Source organism: Calypte anna, chromosome 1 (assembly GCF_003957555.1).
Source record: "Calypte anna isolate BGI_N300 chromosome 1, bCalAnn1_v1.p, whole genome shotgun sequence".
Lineage (NCBI taxonomy): Eukaryota > Metazoa > Chordata > Aves > Apodiformes > Trochilidae > Calypte > Calypte anna.
The window spans coordinates 48245324-48268898 of NC_044244.1; the positions used below are offsets into that span (position 1 = coordinate 48245324).

The 23575-nt window shown below is 37.3% G+C and overlaps 1 protein-coding gene across 1 annotated transcript in view; it reads left to right on the forward strand.

The window, feature by feature from the left end:
• ANO4 (anoctamin 4) overlaps positions 1–23575 on the forward strand; it is a gene marked incomplete at its 5' end in the record, with an annotated part of 124919 nt that overhangs the window by 36592 nt on the left and 64752 nt on the right. The window contains 3 exon segments of the mRNA XM_030458333.1: positions 20141–20241; positions 20500–20601; positions 23070–23114. Coding sequence (XP_030314193.1) covers positions 20141–20241; positions 20500–20601; positions 23070–23114 — 248 coding nt within the window.

The following is a 23575-nucleotide window of genomic DNA, read 5'->3' on the forward strand; positions in this document are numbered from 1 at the left end:
AACTCTAGAATGCATATTTTATGATCATGTTAGTTTCTAAATTGAATTGCAATCCTGAAGGAAACTAAGTACATTCTTAGTATGCTCCCTTTCCCCTCCCCAGAAAGTAACAACTGTGCTGAGTAATGTTCAGGTTTGGACTATGTGGTGTCATTGGTTAATGCTTAGATTATTTCTCATTATTTTTATTTCTCCTTTTGGTGAGACTATGAATCATTCTGAGTAGGTGTTTTCCAGTTGATCATGTATAACGTATTGCATGTATTACATGTATTACTTTTCCACTGGGAGAAGTTTTCTCCTGGATAAAATGAGAGAGTTGTCTGTGGCTTTGGCCACATAACTTACACAGAGGCAACAGGCTGTAATGGCTGGACTGAAGTAAGGACTTCCATGAATCTTCTGTGGTTGTTGTTGGGTCATTTTCCTTTGACTAGTGGCTGATCATATATTGACATTTGATTGTGTAAGTCCCGTCTTTTTAATGTGAAAGTAGTGGCAAAGGGGAAAAATAAGAGCTGTTCACACTGCAGTTTCAAAACCATATTTCTCAGTAACCCTGCAGAGAGAGAAAAATGCATTGCATTGCATTACTGGCAAGTGTAGCACAGCAAAAGAAAGAAGTGCAGCACAGAAAGTGGTGAATAGAAACTCAGAATTACATTGGGCTCATGGTATTTTTCACAAGAATAAAGATTTGTAAATTCAACCTCTTGTCCAAAACCCAGCTACATTCACTTGCCCTGAATTATTCCTGCAGCTTTTTAATTCCTACAGCAATTAATATATTTTAAATCCTGTCCTAAATGGGAAGATAGGGTTATGTTGCTTTAAACAGTAACTATGTTGTGCTGGTACATGAATACAGTATTTCCATAAGGCCCTTTATATTACACCTCAACAATGGAGCATGCAGAGGCAGCCAGCATGGAGCAGCTGACCTGTGGAGCTCATTCACTTGCAACCTGTTTTAGCTGGGCTGCAATGCAATGCAATGAAGGATACAGGTAAGATAGGGCAAAAAAAAATCTCTGCTGGATGAACAAGCACAGACCACCCTTGGATTTTTAAGCTGCAGAGAGAAGAAAAAGGTAATTTTAGACTTAAGTAAGCATTGCGTGTCCCAAATGAATCTGATGTTGTGAAGGATCTGGTGATGGAGCCCTAGGAAGAGACTACATTTAGTACGAACTTGCCATATTTTGAAGGGTTTTTTTTGCTTCTCATGACTGCACTAAACTAATCTATACAGAGTAGTTCTACTACTAGATGTACTTGATACATTTGCCTTAATGATTTTGTCCAAAGTTTTTAATTTATAGTTCATAAGTTGATTTGATAACAGTTGATTTGCAAGTTCATTTGAAAAGGCATTTGATATGCCAGTAGAAATTCATAGATAGTAGTGTAGCAAAATGGAACTAATCCTATAAGTAGTGAAAGTAGTATTCAAGCTCTTTGTTTATATTTTGCGTATTTATTTATACTGTTTCAGTATAAAAAGAATTAACTGCTTTAAAGCAATAACATTCCTTACTGCCTTAAGAAGCAGGTCTTCTCACAACTATTGAATGTGGAATATGTTTCAAGAACAAGTTTCAGATATTTTACGAAAACAAGTCAGTCCATTTGGGCTTCTCCCTGCACATTGATCTTTGTATTTTCTGGATGAAGAAGACACAGTATAGTGTAGTGGTTTCAGGTCTAGTTTTCAGGAACAATGCAAATTGTGTGGGTTTTGTGTTATATGCCCAACTAAAAATTCAAAGGTTGCCACTGTAAGTGTCAAGCTGTCACTGAGGTATCTGTAATTGCTTTCACTCCCTGCCTCGAACAGGAGCTGACATTTCTGGGGTAGCATCTGGCAGCTTATATGTAGCTGGTGTACACAATAGACAGTAGAAATGTACAATAGGTGTTCTCTGGAGAAAACCCAAAATGACAGGGAAGAAAAGCACAGTATAAGCTTCACTTCTGTTGTATAAACAAGTATCTACTAACAGGTAAGATCTGAGTTTGAAAGATATGTTTAGAGTTCTTTTTCAGTAATTCATGTAGTATAATGGCAGAATAGTACTGTTCCACAACTTCTGAAGTTTGCAAGCAGATGTAGATAATTTCATGGCAATTTGGTAGGAGGTTTATGAAATGGTTGTTCTTAATGTGCCTGTAACTTTGTGCTAATGGGACAGGGCTTCAGAAGCTACAAACTTGTATTCAGTAAAATGCTTATATTTAGCAGCAACTTGATTTAAAATGATGAATGTTGAGAGAAATTACAGATGACAGGAAGAGCACACAATGTGACTCTCTCTGTGACTTCTGGCTCATCCCTGACTGCCATACCAAAATAGACTTATGACCACGTCAGATTGAGATAAAAGTTAGAAATAAAGAATGAGTGTGAGGAAAAAAAACAAAACAAAACAAAAAACAAAACAACAAAACAAAACAAAAAAACTTCAAAGAATTAAACTTCAAATATAGTTGTGCTCAGGAAGTGATGATGTGAAAGAGATGTTATAATCAGCAGCTATTGCTCCTGAGTTTGGTCAAATATTATAATCTTTCTTTCTGGTAAAAATCACATCTACTACTTTTTGTTGTTAGTACTGCAGAGTCAAAACAGTTCTGTGAGACTAATCTGCTTTTTTTTTGGTTTGTGCGTCATCACTGCAATTGTTCATGAGGCTCCCATTACATAAATGTTATTTGTGATTCATGGGCAAAAAAGAACTAAGGTGACTTACAGACCCCAAGTGGTGTTTACAGATCTGAGTAAAGAAAGGTGTTTTAGAAATTCAGCTTATGTAATTTGTTCTGAAAAGGAGAGCACAGTAAAATCTCAGGGCCTTTGCAGATGACTCTTAAGTTTCTTTTTCAGTTATTAATTCAGTTTATTCAGTTATTGAAGGAACAGCCCATGGCCTGTTTTGCAGCTTGTCAGGAGAGTTTTCATACTGCTGTGCCAGGAGTAAGATGTGGATGAGCTGGTGAATCTTTTCTGTTGTTGCTCATATCCTTCCCCTGTCATGTAGAGCTTACTCTACAGATACCAAAAGCCCCGATCCACTGAAGAAGAGTGGCCAGGGGGAGCTTCCACTATTAAAACTGCTTCTACTGTCCTCTGAGGTTTTTATTAAAGAGAAAAAGATACCTGTCAGCACCCACTGTGTGAGATATGTTCAAGGAAGCACTGGGACAACTGTGCGTGCTCTGACCATCCATACTGTGCAGGCAGGCAGATCACATGGGGACTGTCACCTATGGCCAGAAGTCTTGCCTTAAGGACAAACTGGTATCTGGACAAAACTAGGCCTTTTTGGTCTTTGGAGAGGCTCAAATGTTGTATTGGGTTAGCATGGCAAGGTGGTATTGTAGTAGCTGGGGGACAACAGGGCTGGCTTTTGTGAGGAGTTGCCAGGAGGTGCATATTTATAAGCACTGTGTCTGATTACCTCCACAAATCATGGATGTAGACATCAAAGTGACATAAACTATGCTCACAAAAAGGGAACCAGACTCAAATGCAAGCCCACCATGTGTATTCTAGGTGAAAGTGTTTCCAGCTATTTAACTTAAAAGCATTGAGCTGTTCATTTCATGCAAATTCAGCCAGAGCATGTTAAAACCAGACTGGTCTTCCTAAGATTTTTCATGCGATCATTATCCAATACAAACAGGAATTGGAGTCTCTTTCCATCAGTGTGTTACAGAAAAAATTAAAGGTACAAACAGAGCAATGTCCTTTTCCAGAGACTGCTTTGTGCCAAAAAGCATCGTCACTAAACAGGAGTTTCCTGCTGCCTGGGCTTCCAAGGGAAAACGGTTTAGATTTCAGATACTATTTCTACTGTAAAACACAGAGCTAATCTAGAAAAGACTGTTGAGGAGGTAAATGTGGAAGTCCAGCTGGACTGAGTGTGAACTCAAATTTTAGTGTGCTGCTTTTAAAAGTAATCTTCTTGATTGTCTGAGTCAGCCCAGAAATGGAAATGTTTCTGAGTTGACAAACTCCAACCTTTAATAGGAATTTGAAAATCTAGTAGGCTAAGATACTCTTGCTGAAAAATGGATCTTCATATGAAAAAAATGATGGCTTTTTCATGGAGCGCAGAGGTAATATCAAAAATAGGTAGGTAAATGAAAAGGGATGAAAAGGCCTCAGAGATGCTTCTTTTCTTTAAGGCATGTTGAGTAGGATTTTTTTGTCAAAGATAACTCTTTGGAGTAAGACTGTAATCAGTCTTCACAAATCAGAATGTCAAAAACCTTTTGAAGGACACCAAGCTCATGAGAAAAAAACAGGCAGGAAATAGATTTTAAAAAGCTATGAAGGTTACACATGAGATGTCCCCTGTATGTCAAAAGTCACCTTTCCCCTTACAGTAATTGGTCTTAAACTGCAATTATTATTGTTTGCCTGCCAGTGGCATCAGAAACAAATGTAATGTACAAGGCTATGATCACTTAATGCACAGTGAGAATTTTCATTGCCCAAAGGTGACATGACTGGTTTGCTGCAACACTGCCTGATAACACTGGCTTTATAAGCAGAAATCCAGAGCATATGTAGCGAACAGAAAGACAGAGTATATGGAAATGCCAGCAGCATGTTTCACATTCTCACTTATGTTGATGATTTTGGTATTGAGCTTGTTTTGGAAAGACAGCACTGTCTTTACAGCATTATGCTTCTGAACAAAGAATAATGATTTCAAATAGCTGCAGTAGGTTTTTTTTCTAGGAGACATTTGCATCTTCTGCAGCATGAAGGGGTGAGGTGCTGCCTTCCCTAGAAGTAGTCCCATGAGGGAAGCATAAATCTGGAAAGGACAATTCCCTTTCTCACCTGCTCTTGGCAAAAGGTCTCCAGGCCCTCTCAGCATCCAATTGCATTCTTTGTTAAACCAAGTTAATTTGGTCATGGAGTGAATGCAGCATTGGCACTGTGTGCCTTGGATTATCTGTATTTTTTTTGTAGTAAGAGCTTCACAAATAGAGCTTGTCAATTTATCTTGGTGCTCAGACTTCACAGAAAAAACTTTTCAGGTATGGCTCTCTGGGCCCAAATGAAATGTGGCATTATCCACTGCATATTTATGTCTTTGTTTCTTTCTCTTTGAGTGATAAGGAAGCGATGGGCTAAATGAAGTTTAATAAAGCCTGACCTGAGGGAAAAATGTTCCTGAAATAGCCACATTGCCAGATACCTGACAACCAATCAGTCATGTCCCCATGTTTAAAGTATTAGCTGGTTTATAAAACTCTCTTCTGTGCACAAGTAGCTTTCATATTCTTATATGGAAGTTTTAAAAACATCTGTAAAAGTATTTATTAGAATAAACAGTGTGAAGTTTCTTATTTTTACCCTTGGAAGTCCTCATTGTCCAGTACCTACTACTTTTCTTGGATGCAGCTTGTTGTTTTTGTTAATAGACTCAAAGAGATCTTTCCATTTAGAACAAATAAGCCTGGCTCTTCTTTCTAAAGTCTCCACTATCAAGCAGTATTATAATACTTTGTACTTACTCTTTTTAACAACCTTCTCTTACACCCTTTTAAAATTCAAGGTTTTCCATAAAGGAGAAGACCTCCACAGTGAAAAAGGAGAAAGGAAAAGTACAAAGCAGAGACATGTAAATCTGCAAAACACGACTCTATACTTTCTCTTCCAGCATACAAAGTTCATTGAATTTTTTATGACTGGTCAATTTGGAGACATTTCCAATATGTTTCCAATATGTTTATTTGACCTTCTCCTTTCAGACTACTTTATAAATGTCATTATTTTGAAAAACTACCACTGGAGGCTAGTAATGACAGGAAAAAAATCACAGATTTATCACCCACACACTTTTGTATATAAGAAGAAGTATATCTTTTTCCTGTATCTGTGTCTGTAGTGACATATATAATATTGAGTTTATACAGTTTCCTTATGTAAAAATTTAAGGATTTGAATTAAGGTATTAGACAGGTTTTTAAATGAAATTGGTTGGAAAATTATCTCCCATAATAAGCGGATACAACCCATCCATATAATTTTACTGTATTCTTTTCAAATTTTTTATTTTATTTGGCTTAGTTTTTGAAGCAGAAATGTTTTTTCAAAGAAGTGCATCAGCAAATTTGCTTACTAGTAGTTACTACACTCCAGTTAATGTAAGGTCTCATATACAGAACATCTAGGGTCAACAGTCTTGTGCAAATTAGTGGATTTTATCATTAACTTCAGAAAATCAGAGGAGAAAAGAATTCAAGTAATAAAATGCAGAAAATCAAACTCAGGAGAGGTTTTAAAATGCAAAGGACACAAGTGGCAGGCTTTGTTGTTTACAGATCTCTGCTTCCCTATGTGTACTCTGTGTGAGCAGAATGAATAAGGTGGGATGGAGAAAATGAATGGCAGCAAGGTAAATGTGGTAAAATGTTCTAAATCACTTGTTGTCACTGTGATGTGTCCCAGACAGTGAAACAGTGAGCTAGAGCCACTTGTGAAGGTGCAGTTGTAGGAAGTAATATGCCTATGCTACTGCAGAAGTTGTTGTGGGTTGTGAGGAGGGTAGCAAGAGTCCAGGGAAAATGAGGTGGCTGTATTGCTGAGCTCCAAGAGGGAAAAGAACCATCTAACAACTTTAGCTATTTGCAATATAGATATCTGGCTAGGAGAAGCATACTCTTCCAGGCCTCATTTTGAAGAAAATAGAACAAATGAACTGTACCCTGAAGGTGCCTTTTCCTCTCCATCACAGACATCTAAACTTAGTTGCCCTGGATCTCACCTGTGATGTCTGCTCCTTGGGAGTTACCTCCAGGCAGCTTCTCAGGATCAGTGGCCTTCAGGCCATGTCAGTGCCAGTGTTTTGACAGAAATACAGCAGCCTGCCAATCTCCAGCAGGGGAAACCAGGTCAGAGATTTGGCACACAAAATGTCTATAAACCACTAAAGATAAGCAGGTTGGTTTGTCATGTCCCGAGTGATATCTGTGGGTTTATGCCAGGTCTGTGAATTGCACCCCCAGAATTGCACTTTACTGTGGAGTATAAAGCAGAGAGCTAACAGAATTACCCCCGTGCTACGGAATAGATTAAAGCTTCTGCAGATTTTCTGATCTTTTGCTGTTTTGACTGTGAATCAATGAGTGCTCGCCATGTCAGTTTAAATTTCTATCTTGTCCTGAAGCTGAGCACATTGGAGTTTTGGGAAAAAGGGAGAAAGCTGATGGTCAGAAAGTATTAAGAGGAAGCTGGTATCAAAATGTGGAGGCATATCAAGAATAAATTACAGCAGACAAGTAAGAAAAGATCCCTTCTCACTGTATAACTCAGACTTTAAAAACCTGAGTGTAAGATTTCTTTAGAAGTACAACAAAAGGCCTTTAACATCCCGAAACAAATCTTTTGGATTTATGGAGGATGACTTAATAGAAGGCAGAGGAGGAAAAAAGCAAGGAATTAGTAGTTATTTAGATGGATCACATTCAGCAAATGGTTTTAGCTGAGGAAAGCAAATGTGAAAACATTTTATTAAACTTGATGTATTTAATTTCATTTCATTTATTTAAATAAAAATTAATTAAATTACAAATTAGAAGTCATCAAAATTCACTGTCTGATACTAAAATCCTGTGCCAATTGATAAGAAGGGCTTATCTTTAGAAAGAGACAATAGAAAGAAAAAATTTAATTTTAGAAGTGATTATGTAATCCAGCAATACACCAAAATATGCTGGTTTATGTCAACAATATTTCAGCCTAAATCAAACGTTTTTTTTCATGTGTTTACCTATACATTTTTGGCAATCTTTTTCAATTTACTTAATTTTTGTAAAATGTGTCCAGTTTGGTGCTGAAACAAAATACCTTTCTCTCTTGAATGGCATCACAACTGAACAATGAAATATTCTTATAGAACTAACTACGTGTAGGTAACAAAAAAATTTATTTGCTGAAGCTGTTCTTTATTTCATATACTACCCATAAAGCATCAAGGCTATTTTCCATAAGATAAATGTAATATGAAAGAAAACCTAATTCCCTGTACTTGTTACTAGATTCCCAGTGCAGAAATGAGGCCACAATTTGGTTCAGGCCTCAACAAGATACCTATGGAAATGAGTGTATTACTTGTACTGTGCTTGTACTGTATTTCTTATCCCATGTTCAGAGATTATCACGGTCAGATCCTAAAAATTTTCAGTGGGTATAGGGGTATGTTTCATGATTTTTTGATCAGATAGAATTTGTGTTTTCTAAAAAGTGCACATGAGCCTTTCTAAATACCTCACAAATATTCTCCTTAACTTTACCAGTAGAGCCTGGAGCACTGCCAACAAGAAATTACCAATACCCGAAGGTGCTAGTCTGTTTCATTGTGCTCCTTGTGAGTACCTAGCATTTTGTTAATGGAATTTTTTTAAGTTTATGTCTTTAAGACAGATAAAGCCATATATCTAGAGCCCTTAATGGCTTAATTTTGACCTTGAAGCCTACAGAACCTGTAGATCTCAGAAATTCATTTTAAGTAAAATAATAGTATGTTCCACACTACGAATAGTGTTCAAAATACCCTAAAGTTGTCTCTGAAGGAACCTGGATAAGTGTGGAGAAATGTACACTTTAAACACTCTCATTGCAGAATGGGTTCCCTTTACCTGGTGTGCAAGAGCCCAATCCAACACACACAGAGTCAAGGTATTCCTTTATTCTAGTTCTGCACAGAAAGGGGTACTAGGTGGTAAATCCACAAACCTTCCCCACAGCACAGGGTTTCTTTCATTCACAAGAAAATGAAAAATTACCTTAACTCTAATTCATCTGCATGATTGGTTAACTTGTTCTTTGCTGCTACTTAAAGTGATAATGCTTTGACTTTTCACTAGGCATGCTCAGAGAGTGGGGGCTTTTGTGAGGAGGAGGCCCTTCCAGCCTCAGGGAGGGTATTTTAGTGTTTTAAAGAAGTAAATTTAATTGCTCCTTGCTATCTGTTTTGCTTAGGCCTTAAGACTAAAGAGTTTAGATAAGTTTATATCTTCCACTCAGCTCTTCTTCATACTCACATAAGGTCAGTAAGCACCTACTTCCATTGATCATGACCCTACTCTTTCTATATCAACACCATTTTTGCCTGAATCTTTTTAAATTTTTATCAGATGGCTCTTTATCATTTATTGATTTTAGTATGGTTAAAGCAACACAAACTGACCGAGGATGAGGAGGGTGGACAATGGTTTTAGTTTTTCCAAAGCCAGGAACCATCTCTTAATTGCTGTCTTCTTGACAGAGATCCCCACAGTAGCATCCACACTGGGAGCATGATACAGGGCTTTTCCTTTTATCCCAGAGTAGATAATGTCAGCCCTCCCTATCATCCTTACCACCCCAGATCCTAGCTCCTGCAAATACCAGGCTGATGCTGGAGGGGATCTGTGGACCCACTGTAGGGAGTTCTTTTTCCTTTGAGATGGTTCTATGCCTTGGTCCTTTCAGGTTTGACTAAGGTTTGTATAAACACACAAAAAAAAAGTTTAATGTGCAAATAAGTCTTATTTAGCAAGTGATTAGGTACCACAGCTAAAGAAGAAAATATGGCAAAAAACCCCACTTTTAGCTAATACTTAATGCCTAAAGCTCTCCCTGCTTCATGCAGTGTCTCAGCCACACTGAGACAAAAAAAAAAATACTGTATTGACTGCTTAGCATTTTCTTCTGTATTTTGAGTCACCCTTCATTTATTTTTTTTCCTCTAGGTCTCATTTCCCAAATCATCCTAATTGTTCTCTTTAGATCCTTTAATTGACCCATATCTTTCTTATTCAGGTTGGACTTCAACCCCAGCTGAATAGTGATACAAAATAAAAGACCAGGGAAATTTAAGCACTATATGCTCTTAATTAGACGTCTTATTCCTCCACGTATATCTTACCTTACTCTTGTTTCTGTAGGTAACTTCGTTTCTTGATCCTAATCGTGGCATTTTGTGCACTCATCTTTTCTGCATTTTGTACAGTTCAGCCTCCCCTCTACCTCAGCCCTCAGTGCTGCAATAGCTCCTTTGGTGGACATACAGAGAGTTAAATGAGAGAAGCCATTTTCTTAAGTAAAGAGCATGATCTCCACCCTCCTGTCCCTCCTGCTCTTTCTTTTTTGCTCTTCATTATACAATAAGAAATTTCATACTCTGAAATAAGTTCATCACTTTAGGCACTTGGTGACATTTCCATCATGATGCTTTCTATTTTCTGGTCACTGTTTCTGTCACTTCACTTTCCACCAACCCTGTACAGTGGCAGTGATTCTGAGTTATTAACAAGAGCTCTTTCATTATTAAGTTTTTTATATTTTCCTGATAACCTTTCGTGTTCTAAAGGAGAGATAACATCAGTTCTGGATGGGCCTTTTATGTAAACACTGTCAGAAACAGAATTATTTTAAAAACTTTGAATTTTCTCCCATTTTGTGGCTTAAGTACCATCTGGGAAAATCAAGGATTCCCATATTCTTCTTCTGTTGGTAGCCTGTGAAAATTTACGTATGCTTATTTCATAGAAGGTTCCTCCAACTCAAAGGTTAATATTATTTTCTTTAACTTCTTCAAATAAAGTTATTTGTTGTGCTCCAGCAGTTGTCACTGGCAGAGGTCTGATGCTGGAAATACCTCCACATACATTGTACACAATCAGAGAGGGATGCACGGTTACTTTCTGTAGTTGTGTGCAGGAACCTGGTGAGAAAAATGTGACACTGACTGCTGTGGAGGAGACAAGCAACCAAGACAGAAATAAGTGATTCAGAAGGAGGGAAAAGATGTATCAGTGGGAGAAGTTTGTCAGTCGTGTGTGTTTTTGTATAAAACAGAGAAACATGGAGAAAGAGATTATGCCTGAGGGTGCATATGTGTATGGAAGAAGGAACTGAAGTGAATCCATAAAGCTGAATCAAATGTTGCACATTTCTACACTGCTAGGTGTTATAGGTGTTCTACACTGATTGCTTGGACATGCTAGGTGTTATATGTTAAATATGTGGCAGAAACAACAGCCTGTAGGCAATGACCAATTATAATTCCCTGAGAGGTGGTTTGCTGAGACAGTGTTCTGCAGTTTGGATAACATTTTCCCGCTGTCTAGTGATGTAACACTAGTGGAATTTTCCCTTATCTTTTAAACAACTTTTTCCAATATTCATTGAGCCAAACTGTTTTATTTTTAAGCAAATTCATTTTAACAAAATGATTGAATTATAAGTTATAGAGTCCTTGATGCGTAATCCATATTGATTTTTTTTTTTTCAGAAAATCTAATCATCATATAATGGAATTGTAATTTTCCTGCCAGGAAATCTTTGTAACAGGAGAAATATTCTATAATAATGCATCTACAAAGTGTATAGAAAAACTGGAATGATTAAGCGAAATGAGATTTTATCTTATTTTTCTTTTCATGTTACATTTTTACACTCCCCAAGAGAATGAAATGGACTGCCATTAAGTATGCCAATTATATTAGTTCCAGAGGTACAATAGGTGAGAATTTCAATTCCACTCTGAAGTTTTACATTGAATAAAAATATCTGAACAGCACTGCAGAGCTAAAAAACACTTTGATGATTTTGGTTCCACCTTTGGACTGTGAATTCTCAGCTGCAGATCTTAAAGTCACAGCCCTTCTATGGGAAGTGAGCAAAATAAAAAATTCCAGAGATGTGTCATTTATGTCAATAGATAAAAAAGACCTTAGCACTTATCTAAACTGAAGAAATCTGCATTTTGCTACCTTGCAAACTTCTTAAAAAGAATGGCTATTTCTTTATCTCTAGAGAAAAATAATCTTCTCTATTAAGTAATATCTTCATTGCAGTTAGTTTCCACAGTGCAAATGAATTTGGAGAGAGAGATTCTTTGTCCCTGCATGTGTTACTTGAGGCCTTAGTTTCACAGTGTCACAGGGATCACAAATATCAAAATTATCTAGCAAGCCATTTTAGGACTAGTTCCATCACTTCGCAGTACATCCAATAAGATCAAAATTAGTATTACCTTATTTGATAGTGATATTGGCCTTCAAGCAAAAAACCCCTCTTTTAATTAAGTCCTCTTTTAATCTTCATGTAAGAACTCTGAACTAAGAGAGCAAATCATCTTTGTCTTCTGCTACATTAGTCTGAACCATTAAAATCCTGAGCTCCATCTGGTGCTGCTTTGCTCTTCTGTGTCATATGGGAAGTGTTTTCATCCAGCACTTTGTGTCACTGGGCACATTGGGAATGACAAGAATTGATCAGCTATGGAGGTTGTGTTTAGGTGTCTGTCTTGTCATTACATTGTGCCATAAATGGGAGTTGCTTTATCACAACAAATCAGAACAGTTCAAAGTAGAATCATTATCTGCCCCAGACATACATGAACCTTGTTTCATCATTGTTGCACATCTAGCAAATTGAGAGATTTGTACAGAGAAGCACAAAGGATCCAACATTCTCCCTGCTTAGTTTAGAGATACTATTACCTGAGTAGACACAGATGAAAAGTCATGTAGAACATCAATTATTAGGAATTTCCTCTCTGCACTAGAATTTTTGACCTGAAACTGTGACTTGGTGAAGTCAGCTCACTAAGATGCATTCGCCTTGCTGTTTTGCATATTTTCTCTGTGTGTGTCTGAAGTTTTACACATTCTGAGCATGGTTTGGGATTTGGAAAAAGGTGCATCTAACTAATTATGTCAATCTGACTTGTGAGCTAAATAGTTGTAATCAAGCTTCTCTCACCATCCTATTTTGCTTTGGAAAGCACTTCCCTTTCGTTTAGTAATGTTGTCTCACCTAGAGAGATCGCTGCTCTGGCATATGCCTTGGCAGATTTCCAAGACAGCTTTTCTTGTGAAATTTTTGGTTTACATCTTTTCAGTGCATCAGATCACTTGAATATCTGTAGTAAGACTTCGCAATGCAATTGCTCAGAAATTGGCTATGGCAGTCTTATTAAAGGAACAGAACAACTACTTGCATGATAGAGAATATGAAAAGGAAAACAGCTCATTTATGGCTCCTTCTGCAAATGATCCAGACAGCACTTTGAGCTTTGCAGCACGGAGATGAACAAGATGAAATAAATTATCAGAAGATGGCTCCTCAAACTCTTTCCACTTCTAATAATCCTAGCAGTAAGATAAATAAAGCACAGAAAACTGAGAAGTGAACCAGGGGAAACAGGCATTTGAGTTGCTGAGACTCTCAGAGTAAATGGGAAACTTTAACTGGTGGGGTTGTAAGCAATTCAAGTTCTTCACATGCATCTCTCCCCTGCATTTAACTGGGTTTTCTCTAGTACCTTTTATTTCCTGGAAAATAGAGACCTGGATTAAGCCTGAGAAGGTGTTTTCAAAGTGGTCTTCTTTGACAAAGAATTCAGGGCTTCTTTGTTTTATGTCAAGTGAACTAAAGCCTGATAGTGTCATGTAGACGAGGTTCCTCCTCAGCTGTGGTTGTTGAGTTCACTGGCATTTCTCTTTAGAAAGAATTTCATGTTAAGCTATCAAATATAGAGGTATACAGAGTATTTGACAGCTCACTGCATCCTAGAAGGTGTGGACACTGGAAAGATTTTGGTGTCTAGGCTGACAGTCAAATAAGTATTTCTTGTCTTCCTTGATTGTATGAGCTGAGAAAGAAGACTCCTAAGAGAGACACTTGAACAACCAAATAGCTTCATCTTGCTGGTACATGGGCAGGTGCTCAACACCTGCACTGCTGCAATCATGTCCACATGGGAGGGCAGTGGTGGCCTTTCTGTCCAGAGATGTTGTGGTGCCCAAAGAGGTTGTGAGGTCTCCATCCACAGAGATATTGAAGGCCCCACAAACCACTGCAGTTGTCTCTGCAGAGGTTTGAACTAGATGACCTCTGGATGTCTCTTCCAACCTCTATCTGTGATGCTATGATAAGCAGCTTATTCAGTTTCTCTAGGTTATTTGTACCCAAAAGGTATAATAAGTCTGCTTGCAAATTTTGTATGTTTGATTGATTTTTAAGTTTGTGAAATTAACTGTTGGACAAAAAATAAATTGCTTTTTTCTTTGCTAAAGCAATGTTTCTCCAATAAGCCTCTAAAAGTAAACATAAATATTTATATAGACAAATCATTAAATGCAAGTATTTTCTACATTAAAAATAATGTTAATGAGACATAAATCTTACTGGAAAAATATTTGGTTTATATTTTACACTTGGACTAAACCACAAATGAAGCTTTCTGATAAAATGTAGTTCAGTTGTACGATGTATTTTTAATGACCTGTGGTGCCAAAAATAAAATATTGTACATAAGAGACCTTTTTTAGCTCATAGTACAGTAAAAAATGTTTGATGGTCTCAAATATTACTGCATAAAATATTAACATTTTGGATCTAAAATTGCCACATATAACTGATGCTTTGTGTAAAAATGCTTCATGTCAAATAATGTGTTCAGAAGTTAAAATGCATTCATCTTCTCGGAGGTTTTAACCATCTGCATTTTTAAACCTGCAAGTAATTATTTTCACATTTATACTATCTTCTTGTTCAAAGGTATTAAAAGATGCATACTATTGGTTTGTCAGATGAAATCCGTGTGATCAGCTATTTTAATTGTCACAGAAACCTTACCTATATGGTTCAAACCCATAACCATTCAGTATTTACTAAGAGGATTATCAAGAAAAGTTTTACTGATGCACCACATTCCCATCAACCTCTTCCATTAAGATGGTCATGCTGCAGGTATTTCTAATCTTTTTCTCTAGGAAGAGGAGTCCAAGTCAGAGGATATTCTTTCCATGGTAGATTTAGTATATCTAAGTTCCCTTAGTGCGAGACCCATCCTGTCCATCACAAGTGAGTTCAGATGGCATTAGTTAGAAATAAGGGCATCCTGTCTTGTGTTGTTTCTTCTCTCAGAGAGACAAATATCTCTCAGCTGCAAACTGCAAGCTCCTCAGTGCACAGTAAACTTGATCAATGAGACAGTATCCGCACTTTACTTCTGCTCAAGGAGCCTACCCTGTTCTTTAAGGTGCCCTCCCATTCATAGTTTTTGTTTACATGGAAGGACATCTGCAAACATTTCCCCTTGTCATTAACCCTCTTCTGTTCCAGCACTGAGACCCTGTCAGCTGCTGTCAGAAATTAGGCACTGTGACAGTGACACTGCTCTGGGTTGGATGAGAGGACAGGCATTCCCTGAGTGCTGGCAGTAGCCAGCCACCTGCCTCTGTTATCAGCTCTCCACTGGAGCTGAACCTCTGGAAGTATTCTGCAAAGTAATAACAATGCTTTCCCCACCATCACATTTTGCCATGGGATTTCATACAGAAATCATTTAAAATTGTAATCAGGTGACTCATTCTCCTTATCTCATGTTATTCTATGTTTTAAAAATCAGCCTCCTCTTATGTCAAAACTGGTTTTCAATATCTTCCTATTTATGAGTTAGGGCTTTGTTTTTTAATTTAGTCTTATATTCATTCTTACTGCTTTACCCAAAAAGGCTCTTAAAATTCTAATACAAATGTGAGCAGTATATGCTTCTTTTTCACTAAACCTGTACTTTGATTGAAAGTATGTATGTAAAAGGTATTAGCTTCATTCTATTATTCACTAGATCCTCCTAATCCACTAACATGGATGTTAATGCTTGTGACTATGTAATATTTTCCCTGGAACTGGACACATATTGACAGTATCCAAATAATTATGCAGTGGTAATATATGCAATTTTGAAAAGTATTGGCAGCATACTGCTGCTGCTTTTCCAGTTCTGTGGAATTGCCCTTGTGAATTTACATTTGCTTCAGTTTTGCAGAGGAAGAATGGTTTAGTCAACTAAATTTTGCTGGGGTTTGTTTTTCCACTAAATTCACTCCACATGGCAAGTCAATCTGTGCTGTTAACTCAACAGAGTAATTCTCAAAACAAGTGGAACCTGTAGCAGTTCCTATTTACTACTCAGTACTCAGATGTCCTATGGAGCTCTATTATAAAGAGAATTGTAACTGGAGAAAGAATGTTGATTTTCTTTCCTTTTCTGGCTTTTCCTGCATTATGGTCCTAACAGATGTAAATGATGTTTGTCAGAAATTAAAGCACTGTTCCCATTCTGGCTTTTTAACTTGTCTTACAGGGTTTTGCTATAGTAGACAAGGTTTACTTCAGGTTGCTGGATCTCTTTCAAAATACTGATCTCTTTTTGTTTTTATGAGGAAGGCTTTAAAAGGTGAGGACAGCCCCAGTCTTGGCTATTGCTCTTTTTAAAGTTGATAGGGAAAACAACTTAAAGGTAAATCCTGGTACTTTTTCCCCCTATTTATATGCATACATAAATGAAAGCATTTTATTTTTGCAGTAGCCTGCCTAGTAGCCTCGAGGCAAATAAACAATTATAGCATTCAGTTTGAGACACTGTAATGCTATCCTTCTTCAAGGATATATGCTGTGAAACTTTTTGCTCAGCTTTTAGACTGAAGAAATGCTTATATTAAAGTGAGTCCTACAGTTCATTTTGTCTTAAAATCGCTTTATAAAATTATTGATAATGAACCAAAAAAGTTGTTATTGGAAGAGAATGTTTGACAAAAGAGATTAATCTCATGTCTTGGTCCTGAAAGACAGCCTGCAAGTACAGCAAAATGTGGAATTTATGAGTGGCATTCAGTGTCAGTGTAACTTTGCTTCCATTTAGACTAACAGTGATAACTTCAGCATGAGCAGAGTCAAGTCAACAGGGAATATATATATTTAAATCCTGCCATCAAAATGAGTTAGCTGCAGGGGCACAAGTGAGTTTGGTAGCTTGGACTTAAATTTAAGAGCAGTTAACACCACTCTACACCTGCTTTCAGAAGATGAATAATCTGACAAGTTTTCCTTGGCCTGGCTGATGACTGTAAATCACCAAAGTGAGTGTGTATGCTTCTGGAGTGACTTAAAAAATCTCTTCTTTAGTCTCTTCCATTCTTTATATAGCAGTTGTGGGGAGGAATATGATGCTTAGTTTTTAAGCAGGTTTGTGGTTGATTTGTATATTATTACCAACCGGAAGAAATTCTGGTTTTTTATGGATATTCCTCCTTAAGGAATCAGTTTGAAACAACCAGCTTGCTTGAGGTCATAACTCTACAGGTCATTTCCAAATATGTATTCCATTATTTTTTTGCAAAGTGTTTGATCTCGTTTGTCCCCTTGATTTCTCTTTTTCTTTCTTCATCACTTTCTAGCAGATTGCTCATGTCAATAATCATCTTTTTTAAATTTCCAAGGGGAGCAATGTTACATTGATTTTTGTTTGCGTGTTCCCATAATGTGAAATTGAGTTTACTTCTCCAAACCATTTAATGAGCCAAGCCTCAAAAGCTCATTACAAAAGAAGAATTATTCTCTCATCTCTGTGAAACATTTAGAAGCTGAAGGATGTCTAAATAGTAACAGAGTTTAACAGATTCCATTCACTAAGGTATTTTTGTAACCTAGGTGGTAGCCTTGAATTATTTCTTTTTTTCCCAGGTATTGTGATTAGCTATTTTCTCCTTAGATTAAGAAAACATGACATTTCATTCTATTACTCCTCCATCTGGATGTGTTCTTCTCTTTTCAATTTTGTTTTTCTCAAGCTTAGTAGTTTTCTTTATGACTATTTCACATGACTAAACCCAAGAGAAATGGATTTCCATATTCATAATTTAGCATTATTATCTCTTCCTCTGAAAGTAACTGAACCTCCCAAGTGTATTTTGGTTAGATCTTCTGTTAACAAAGATGATAAAATAGCATTACAAGATGTTGAGTAAAAAATATTCTTTAATCACCTGTGTCTATATTTGTGATAACTATGTGGAAGTTTTTTGCATTTCTGTGTGAAAACATGTATCAGGTAGGAAATCAAATTTAGATAAAGACAGAATCCACTTAAGAAATTGCACCTCCACAAGTCAGGTGCCTGTGGCTCCCATATCTAGGATGACTTAAATACAATGTGTTAGAAAATGCCTATATGCTTCTAGTGGAACTGCCACCACTGAATTTCCAGTGAATAACTGGTTTTAAGAAACCATATTCCACTCAATAATTGGTTTTAATGCATTTCTCAAGCCAAAGATTCCTTCTGTATATTTGGCTTATTTGACAGTTTTTTTGAGGTTCAGTGTTGTGTTATTTCTTAAATCTGAGCTGTTTATATCAATATTATCAGTCTGTTGCTGATTTAAACTCATCTTTGAGAAACTAGTTTGCAGGAAATTTTTACAGTAGCAGTACTTAGCCTTGGTTCTGTGGTATCTACTTCCTAAAATCTCATGGGAACATGAGATAATTTGTGTAATATATCTATAAAGAAATTCATCAGTAGAGGCCTGATTTAGAATCCATAAAAGTCAATGGAAAGAATTCAACTGAATTAATTGTCTCTGAAGCAAGTGTCTGTGGGGCATTTTGATGCTGTTGTATCATTTCATATTGAAATATTTTTCAGCAAGTCATTAGCAAAAGAACAGCAAGATTTTTTTTCTGAAGTTTTTAATCTCAGAATGTCACTTGTTTCATTATGCACCAAATCATTTTTTTATGCAGCCCAGTAGTACTTTGGGTATTTTTTTGAGCATTCAAATATTTTATTTGTTTAAAGAAAAATGTTAACTCTATAGTGACTGGGTATTTTTTTTTTCTTTCCCCTTGCTAAAGATGTTTATATATATCTGTATGCATTTTTTAATCATTCCACAAACTAGTAATAATGTCGCAGCTACTCTACAGACATGAACATGCTATAGCAATTTCAATACATTCAACATCTAGCAGGATAGTGGAGAATCAAATAGGCAGCAAAAGTACAAATGACAGCCTCCTACCCATACAGTTACTGTAGTTTCCAGATAAGTAATAATATGTTTAAGAACCCCCAGTAATTTGTACTCACCAAAAATTTACATGAGAAACACTGAATATAGTACAATAGCTAAAAAGCTAGGAAATTGTCCCCTAATGCAAACTAATTTTCTTGCCTGTTTTTTTTCATTCTCTCTTTCCTTTTCTCATACTCTGTACACCTTTACCCATTTCCTAGGTATTCCTTGAACTCAGCCTGTAGTGGCTGTTCCTGTTAATGTGATCTGTTTAGTGGTCTAAAGCTGTACTTAATGCAATTTTATGATAATTTAATTGATTTCCATTAGAATTTGACCAACTAATATTCCAGAATTTACATGTGGCTTTCACACCAGCTTTAGCTGACCTTGATGTAGCTTTTTGCAAACGAAGACTTCCCCCCTCTTGAGTTCAAACAGAGCTAAAATTCACCCTTTTTCTCTTTGCTGCATGTTCTCTGTTCTTGGCCAGACAGCCTTCTGTTAGGTAACAAACACTTTGGTGCAAATGTCCTGTGTAAAGCTCTCTGCATGCTACATACAAACCATAGAAAAGAAAGTGAGAGCACTGCAAAGGGATCTTCCTGACATAATCGTAGCCATCAACCTTTTGGGGCAACAAATCTGCCCAACACCATGCTGTGTGTCAGGTTTCCTTTTTCTTTCTAGCTTCGGTTCTGACATTGAGAATCCATGAGGTCAAGAGTGAATCTGGAGGAAGGGAAGCTGGAGACCACGGCTCTGTAGCTGGGACTTTGTCATTTGTCCAAGTGGGGCAACAACAATAAGATCACACAAAGTTTTCTTGATTGCCAGATGTGTCTCCATACATCTTCACTTCTGTGGGAGCACCAAAACCCAGGACAATTGGCAGACTCAGATCCTGACTTGCCATTTTGCTTTTAACTGAAGTTCAGGACCAAGCTTCCAGCCCCAGATTTACCCTCCAACCTTATTTTCCAACGCATCTTATTTTCTGTGCATCAGCCTCCCTGCCATGTCCTCCTTTCCATGTGAAAGAAATGCACATGCAGGCCAGAGGGGAGTCACAGGATGGCTTTCAGGAAACCAAAAGGAGTGTAAGTTGACAAAATACTGACAGAACTACATGGTTTTTTAGGAAGAATCAGAAAAAGGGAAGGATATATGACTAGAAAAATAGCTTTTGTCCACTGACCACAGTTTTTTCTTTTTTTTACTTTAAAAAGTAAGCCCTGGTGGCTGTTTTGTTTTTCTTTTGCAGTCATCTCTAACAAACAGTGACATCATCTTTGTGAAGTTGCATGCTCCTTGGGAGGTCCTGGGCAAATATGCTGAACTAATGAATGTAAGAATGCCTTTCAGGTAGGTGTAGCTGTATTTTGTCTCAGCCTCCAAAGCCACACTGTACTGTAAAGCTAATGTAATGCCACCAGAATGCACTGAGAAAAGCTCTTCTATAATGTGCCACACATCTTTAGAAACTATAAATGCAGTACCTCAGACACCATATTCGTTGCTGTTTCTTGTTAATGCCTGCAATTTCAGTAAAATAGTGGTTTTGAAATTAAGGTGATTAAGCTGTAGCAGTGCAGATGTTTTCATGGGGTGTTCTATTCTTAGGCCCTTTAACCCCTTCAATGCTGGAGCCCCCTGCATACTTGTGCGCTGCTGTTTTTTAAATGGACATTTCATTGAAATCAATGGGAGGTCAAGAAGATCCAGGTACGTAAGGCAGCACTGAAGGTGCATGTCTGTTGGACGTATCTGATATGTTCAGCAACAGTAAATTGCTTATGTAGCCTGTAATTATGGAAATACAGCTTATAAATAGTTATCCTATCTAACAGGAGAAAAATTCAGTTTATAAATATTTTTTTTCTCTGGAGAAAATAAAGACATGATATTAAGTGCTGCTGATAACCAAATTCATTCCACATTGTCAGTGATATTATTTTTGTCATGTATTTAATATTATTTGCATGTTGGGCTATGAAATTTTCTATGTAAAGTATTCATTTTAGTGTGCTGGTTATCAGAACTGTTAAACTAGACTAAAGACTTACACTGGAACTGACCAAAACCAATGAACTGAGAGGTTTTGATTCTTCTTTCAATTAGCAGGGCTTATAGATGCATAACTCCATTGATTTTAATGGAATTACTCCTGAGCAAGAAAAGGATCAGAACCAGAATATGCAACTAGTGAGTTGGTGTCCCGTGCAGAATTTCTATTCCTATTTTCTTCTTACCTAAGGATGAAAAATGCCTCCGATATGAGCCAATCTGTAGCAGTACAGAACTTGCTAGGAAAAACGGATATGAATTAAGGAGAAAATTACAGGCTCATTCTGTATGTATTTTGGTTTTCATTTTCACAGCAAATCTTCAACTGATCTTTCTTGTGCTTTTAATGATAAAGACAAAAATACAAAAAGTATTACAAGTTATTGCAAGAGATTTGTATTCTTTTTTAAAAGGTGTTCTAGACATAGAAACAAAGGGCTGGGCCAAAAGCATACCTCTGAGACTCCTCTGAGATTCTTGAGAACCTGACTCAACAGGAGAATATGGTCTCATGATTAAGAAATTCACCAGGAACTCAGATTTTTGTCACTGTTAGCAGCTTCTTCTTTCCTGAGCTGAAGACCCTTTTCTGAAACCTCTCATATTCTATAGAAAGCATTAAATATACTAAAGTTTTCTTGACCTGCTTGAGGACCACATATTCATTTGTTCCACATCCATAGAGAGAGCATTATTACAGTAGTGTTAAGAGGATATAATGATGATTTAATAATGTCTTCTCAGCATCAGGGTCTTAGATTTTATTTTAAGATCAACTGTAATGTCTACCATTCAAAAGCAAGAGCCAGCATTTTACAAAATGTCCAATACTCTAGTCTGGCTGCTTCCAGGTGCCCTTGTCTGACCCCTTGTTTTAAGGGCTGCTGATTGCTTACAGATCCTGATATTTTAGGTTGGAATTATCCAAAGTCCCCCCATCAGTGAATAAAACACTTGCTGATTCAGAGTAGAGGTGCCAAAACAGTCAGTAACTCTGAATATTTGAAGTAAAATCAAGAAGTGAATGGCATCATCAGAAACACAGCTTTGACCCTTCTGTGCTCGTACTGAGTGGGGCAAGACAGATAACACTGTCTTGTGGAGAGGAGGGCCAACATGAAATTGTTTTGGTAATTTCACTTCACGAGCATAATATGGACACTGATAACAAAAATAATGTCAAAATATTATGTTTTATTTGAATTCTAAATTCAACAAATTAACCTGGCATTCTGAATAGGGGTTTTTTTATAGGTTATAAAGCACCAATGCTGTCAGATGCTGACAGCTGGGATGTTACAGACACATATCAGGAGAACAAGAGCTGCCAGTAGCAGAGCAGGACAGAAGGTAGATGCCCCATTCTGGATCTACACAGGATTGTTAGGAGACCCATCCACCTCTCCACCTCAGGCAAAGTGAGCCCCAAAGGGCTGGTCAGGAAGCAGGCCAAGTGTTTGGTCCGCATGTGCCTGCTCATACACCCTTGTCCACCCACTGGTTCCCCACCTCTACTCCTGTACAGTGTTTTGCACTGACAACAGAAATCAGCTCTGTCTGTATGGTGGGCAGAAGGAGTTGCTGTGTACTTGGGGGGTGTCAAATACATGTGTCTTTGCTTGTGTAGCCTCTATTCTGTTTCAAGGGATGTTACTCCAACAACAAGTGCTGATCCTGGTTGCTACTGCATGTGCTATGACATATTGCAGCATCAGGTACCACTTTCCTGGCTTTTCTAAGTGATTCTCATTGTGTTTCACCAGAAACAGTATTAACAGTTCACTATTGGATGTGAGGTAACCTATCCAGATCTGTATCAGGTCTATAATATCCCTGCAATAGTTTATAGACTTCTTTGAAATAGAAGTATCTTTGGGTCCCTGTCTTTCACACATGGCAAGTAGAAGAAAAGGAGAAGCCAATGGGAAAATCCTGACTTTCTTGCAATTCAAACGCCACCAGAGTCTGGGTGGCTTCCTGTCACAGTTCTGTTAATCTCTCTTTTAGTCTCTTCCTCCACCTCTTACAGGCTTCTGTCTTCAATCTCCTTTCCTTCCTTGCTAGTTCATACTGTAACTGACGATGGGTTTTCTTCACGACTGGCTTCATTTTTGCTGTTCTTCCAGGAGAAAAATCTATTACCTGCACCGCCGATACAAGTTCATGAATAGGTGAGTACAATTCTTATGCCAGCCCAGTTTTAAGTTAATTTGGACCCAGAAACAAAAATAATGGTTAAGGTCAAGCTAGAAGGGAAAATTTATTACCTGTGTTTCTAGGAAGGGTGGAGGGAGAGATTATACATTGGTACATTTGCAGAAACAAATGCAGAAGTTACATTTTTAAAGCATTGCATCAGTTTTGCTGCTTTTAGATCTAAGGAAATATTTTTCAACTAGTGGAATCTTTTAAAGAAGGGTGTGTGAGGGCAAACACTATCGCTTTTCATGTAGCTCATTGGGGAGTTTCTTGGGGTTAAGATGCTCCAGTTTTTACTTTTTTTTTAAATTTCTTTTTCATGCACCTTCCGTACTTGCTTGTAATAGTGATGGCAATATTTAATTATTGTTCTGCTGTGGGGATCCTTAGTACTTTCTTGGTAGATAAGAAGTCAATGAACCACACTCATCTC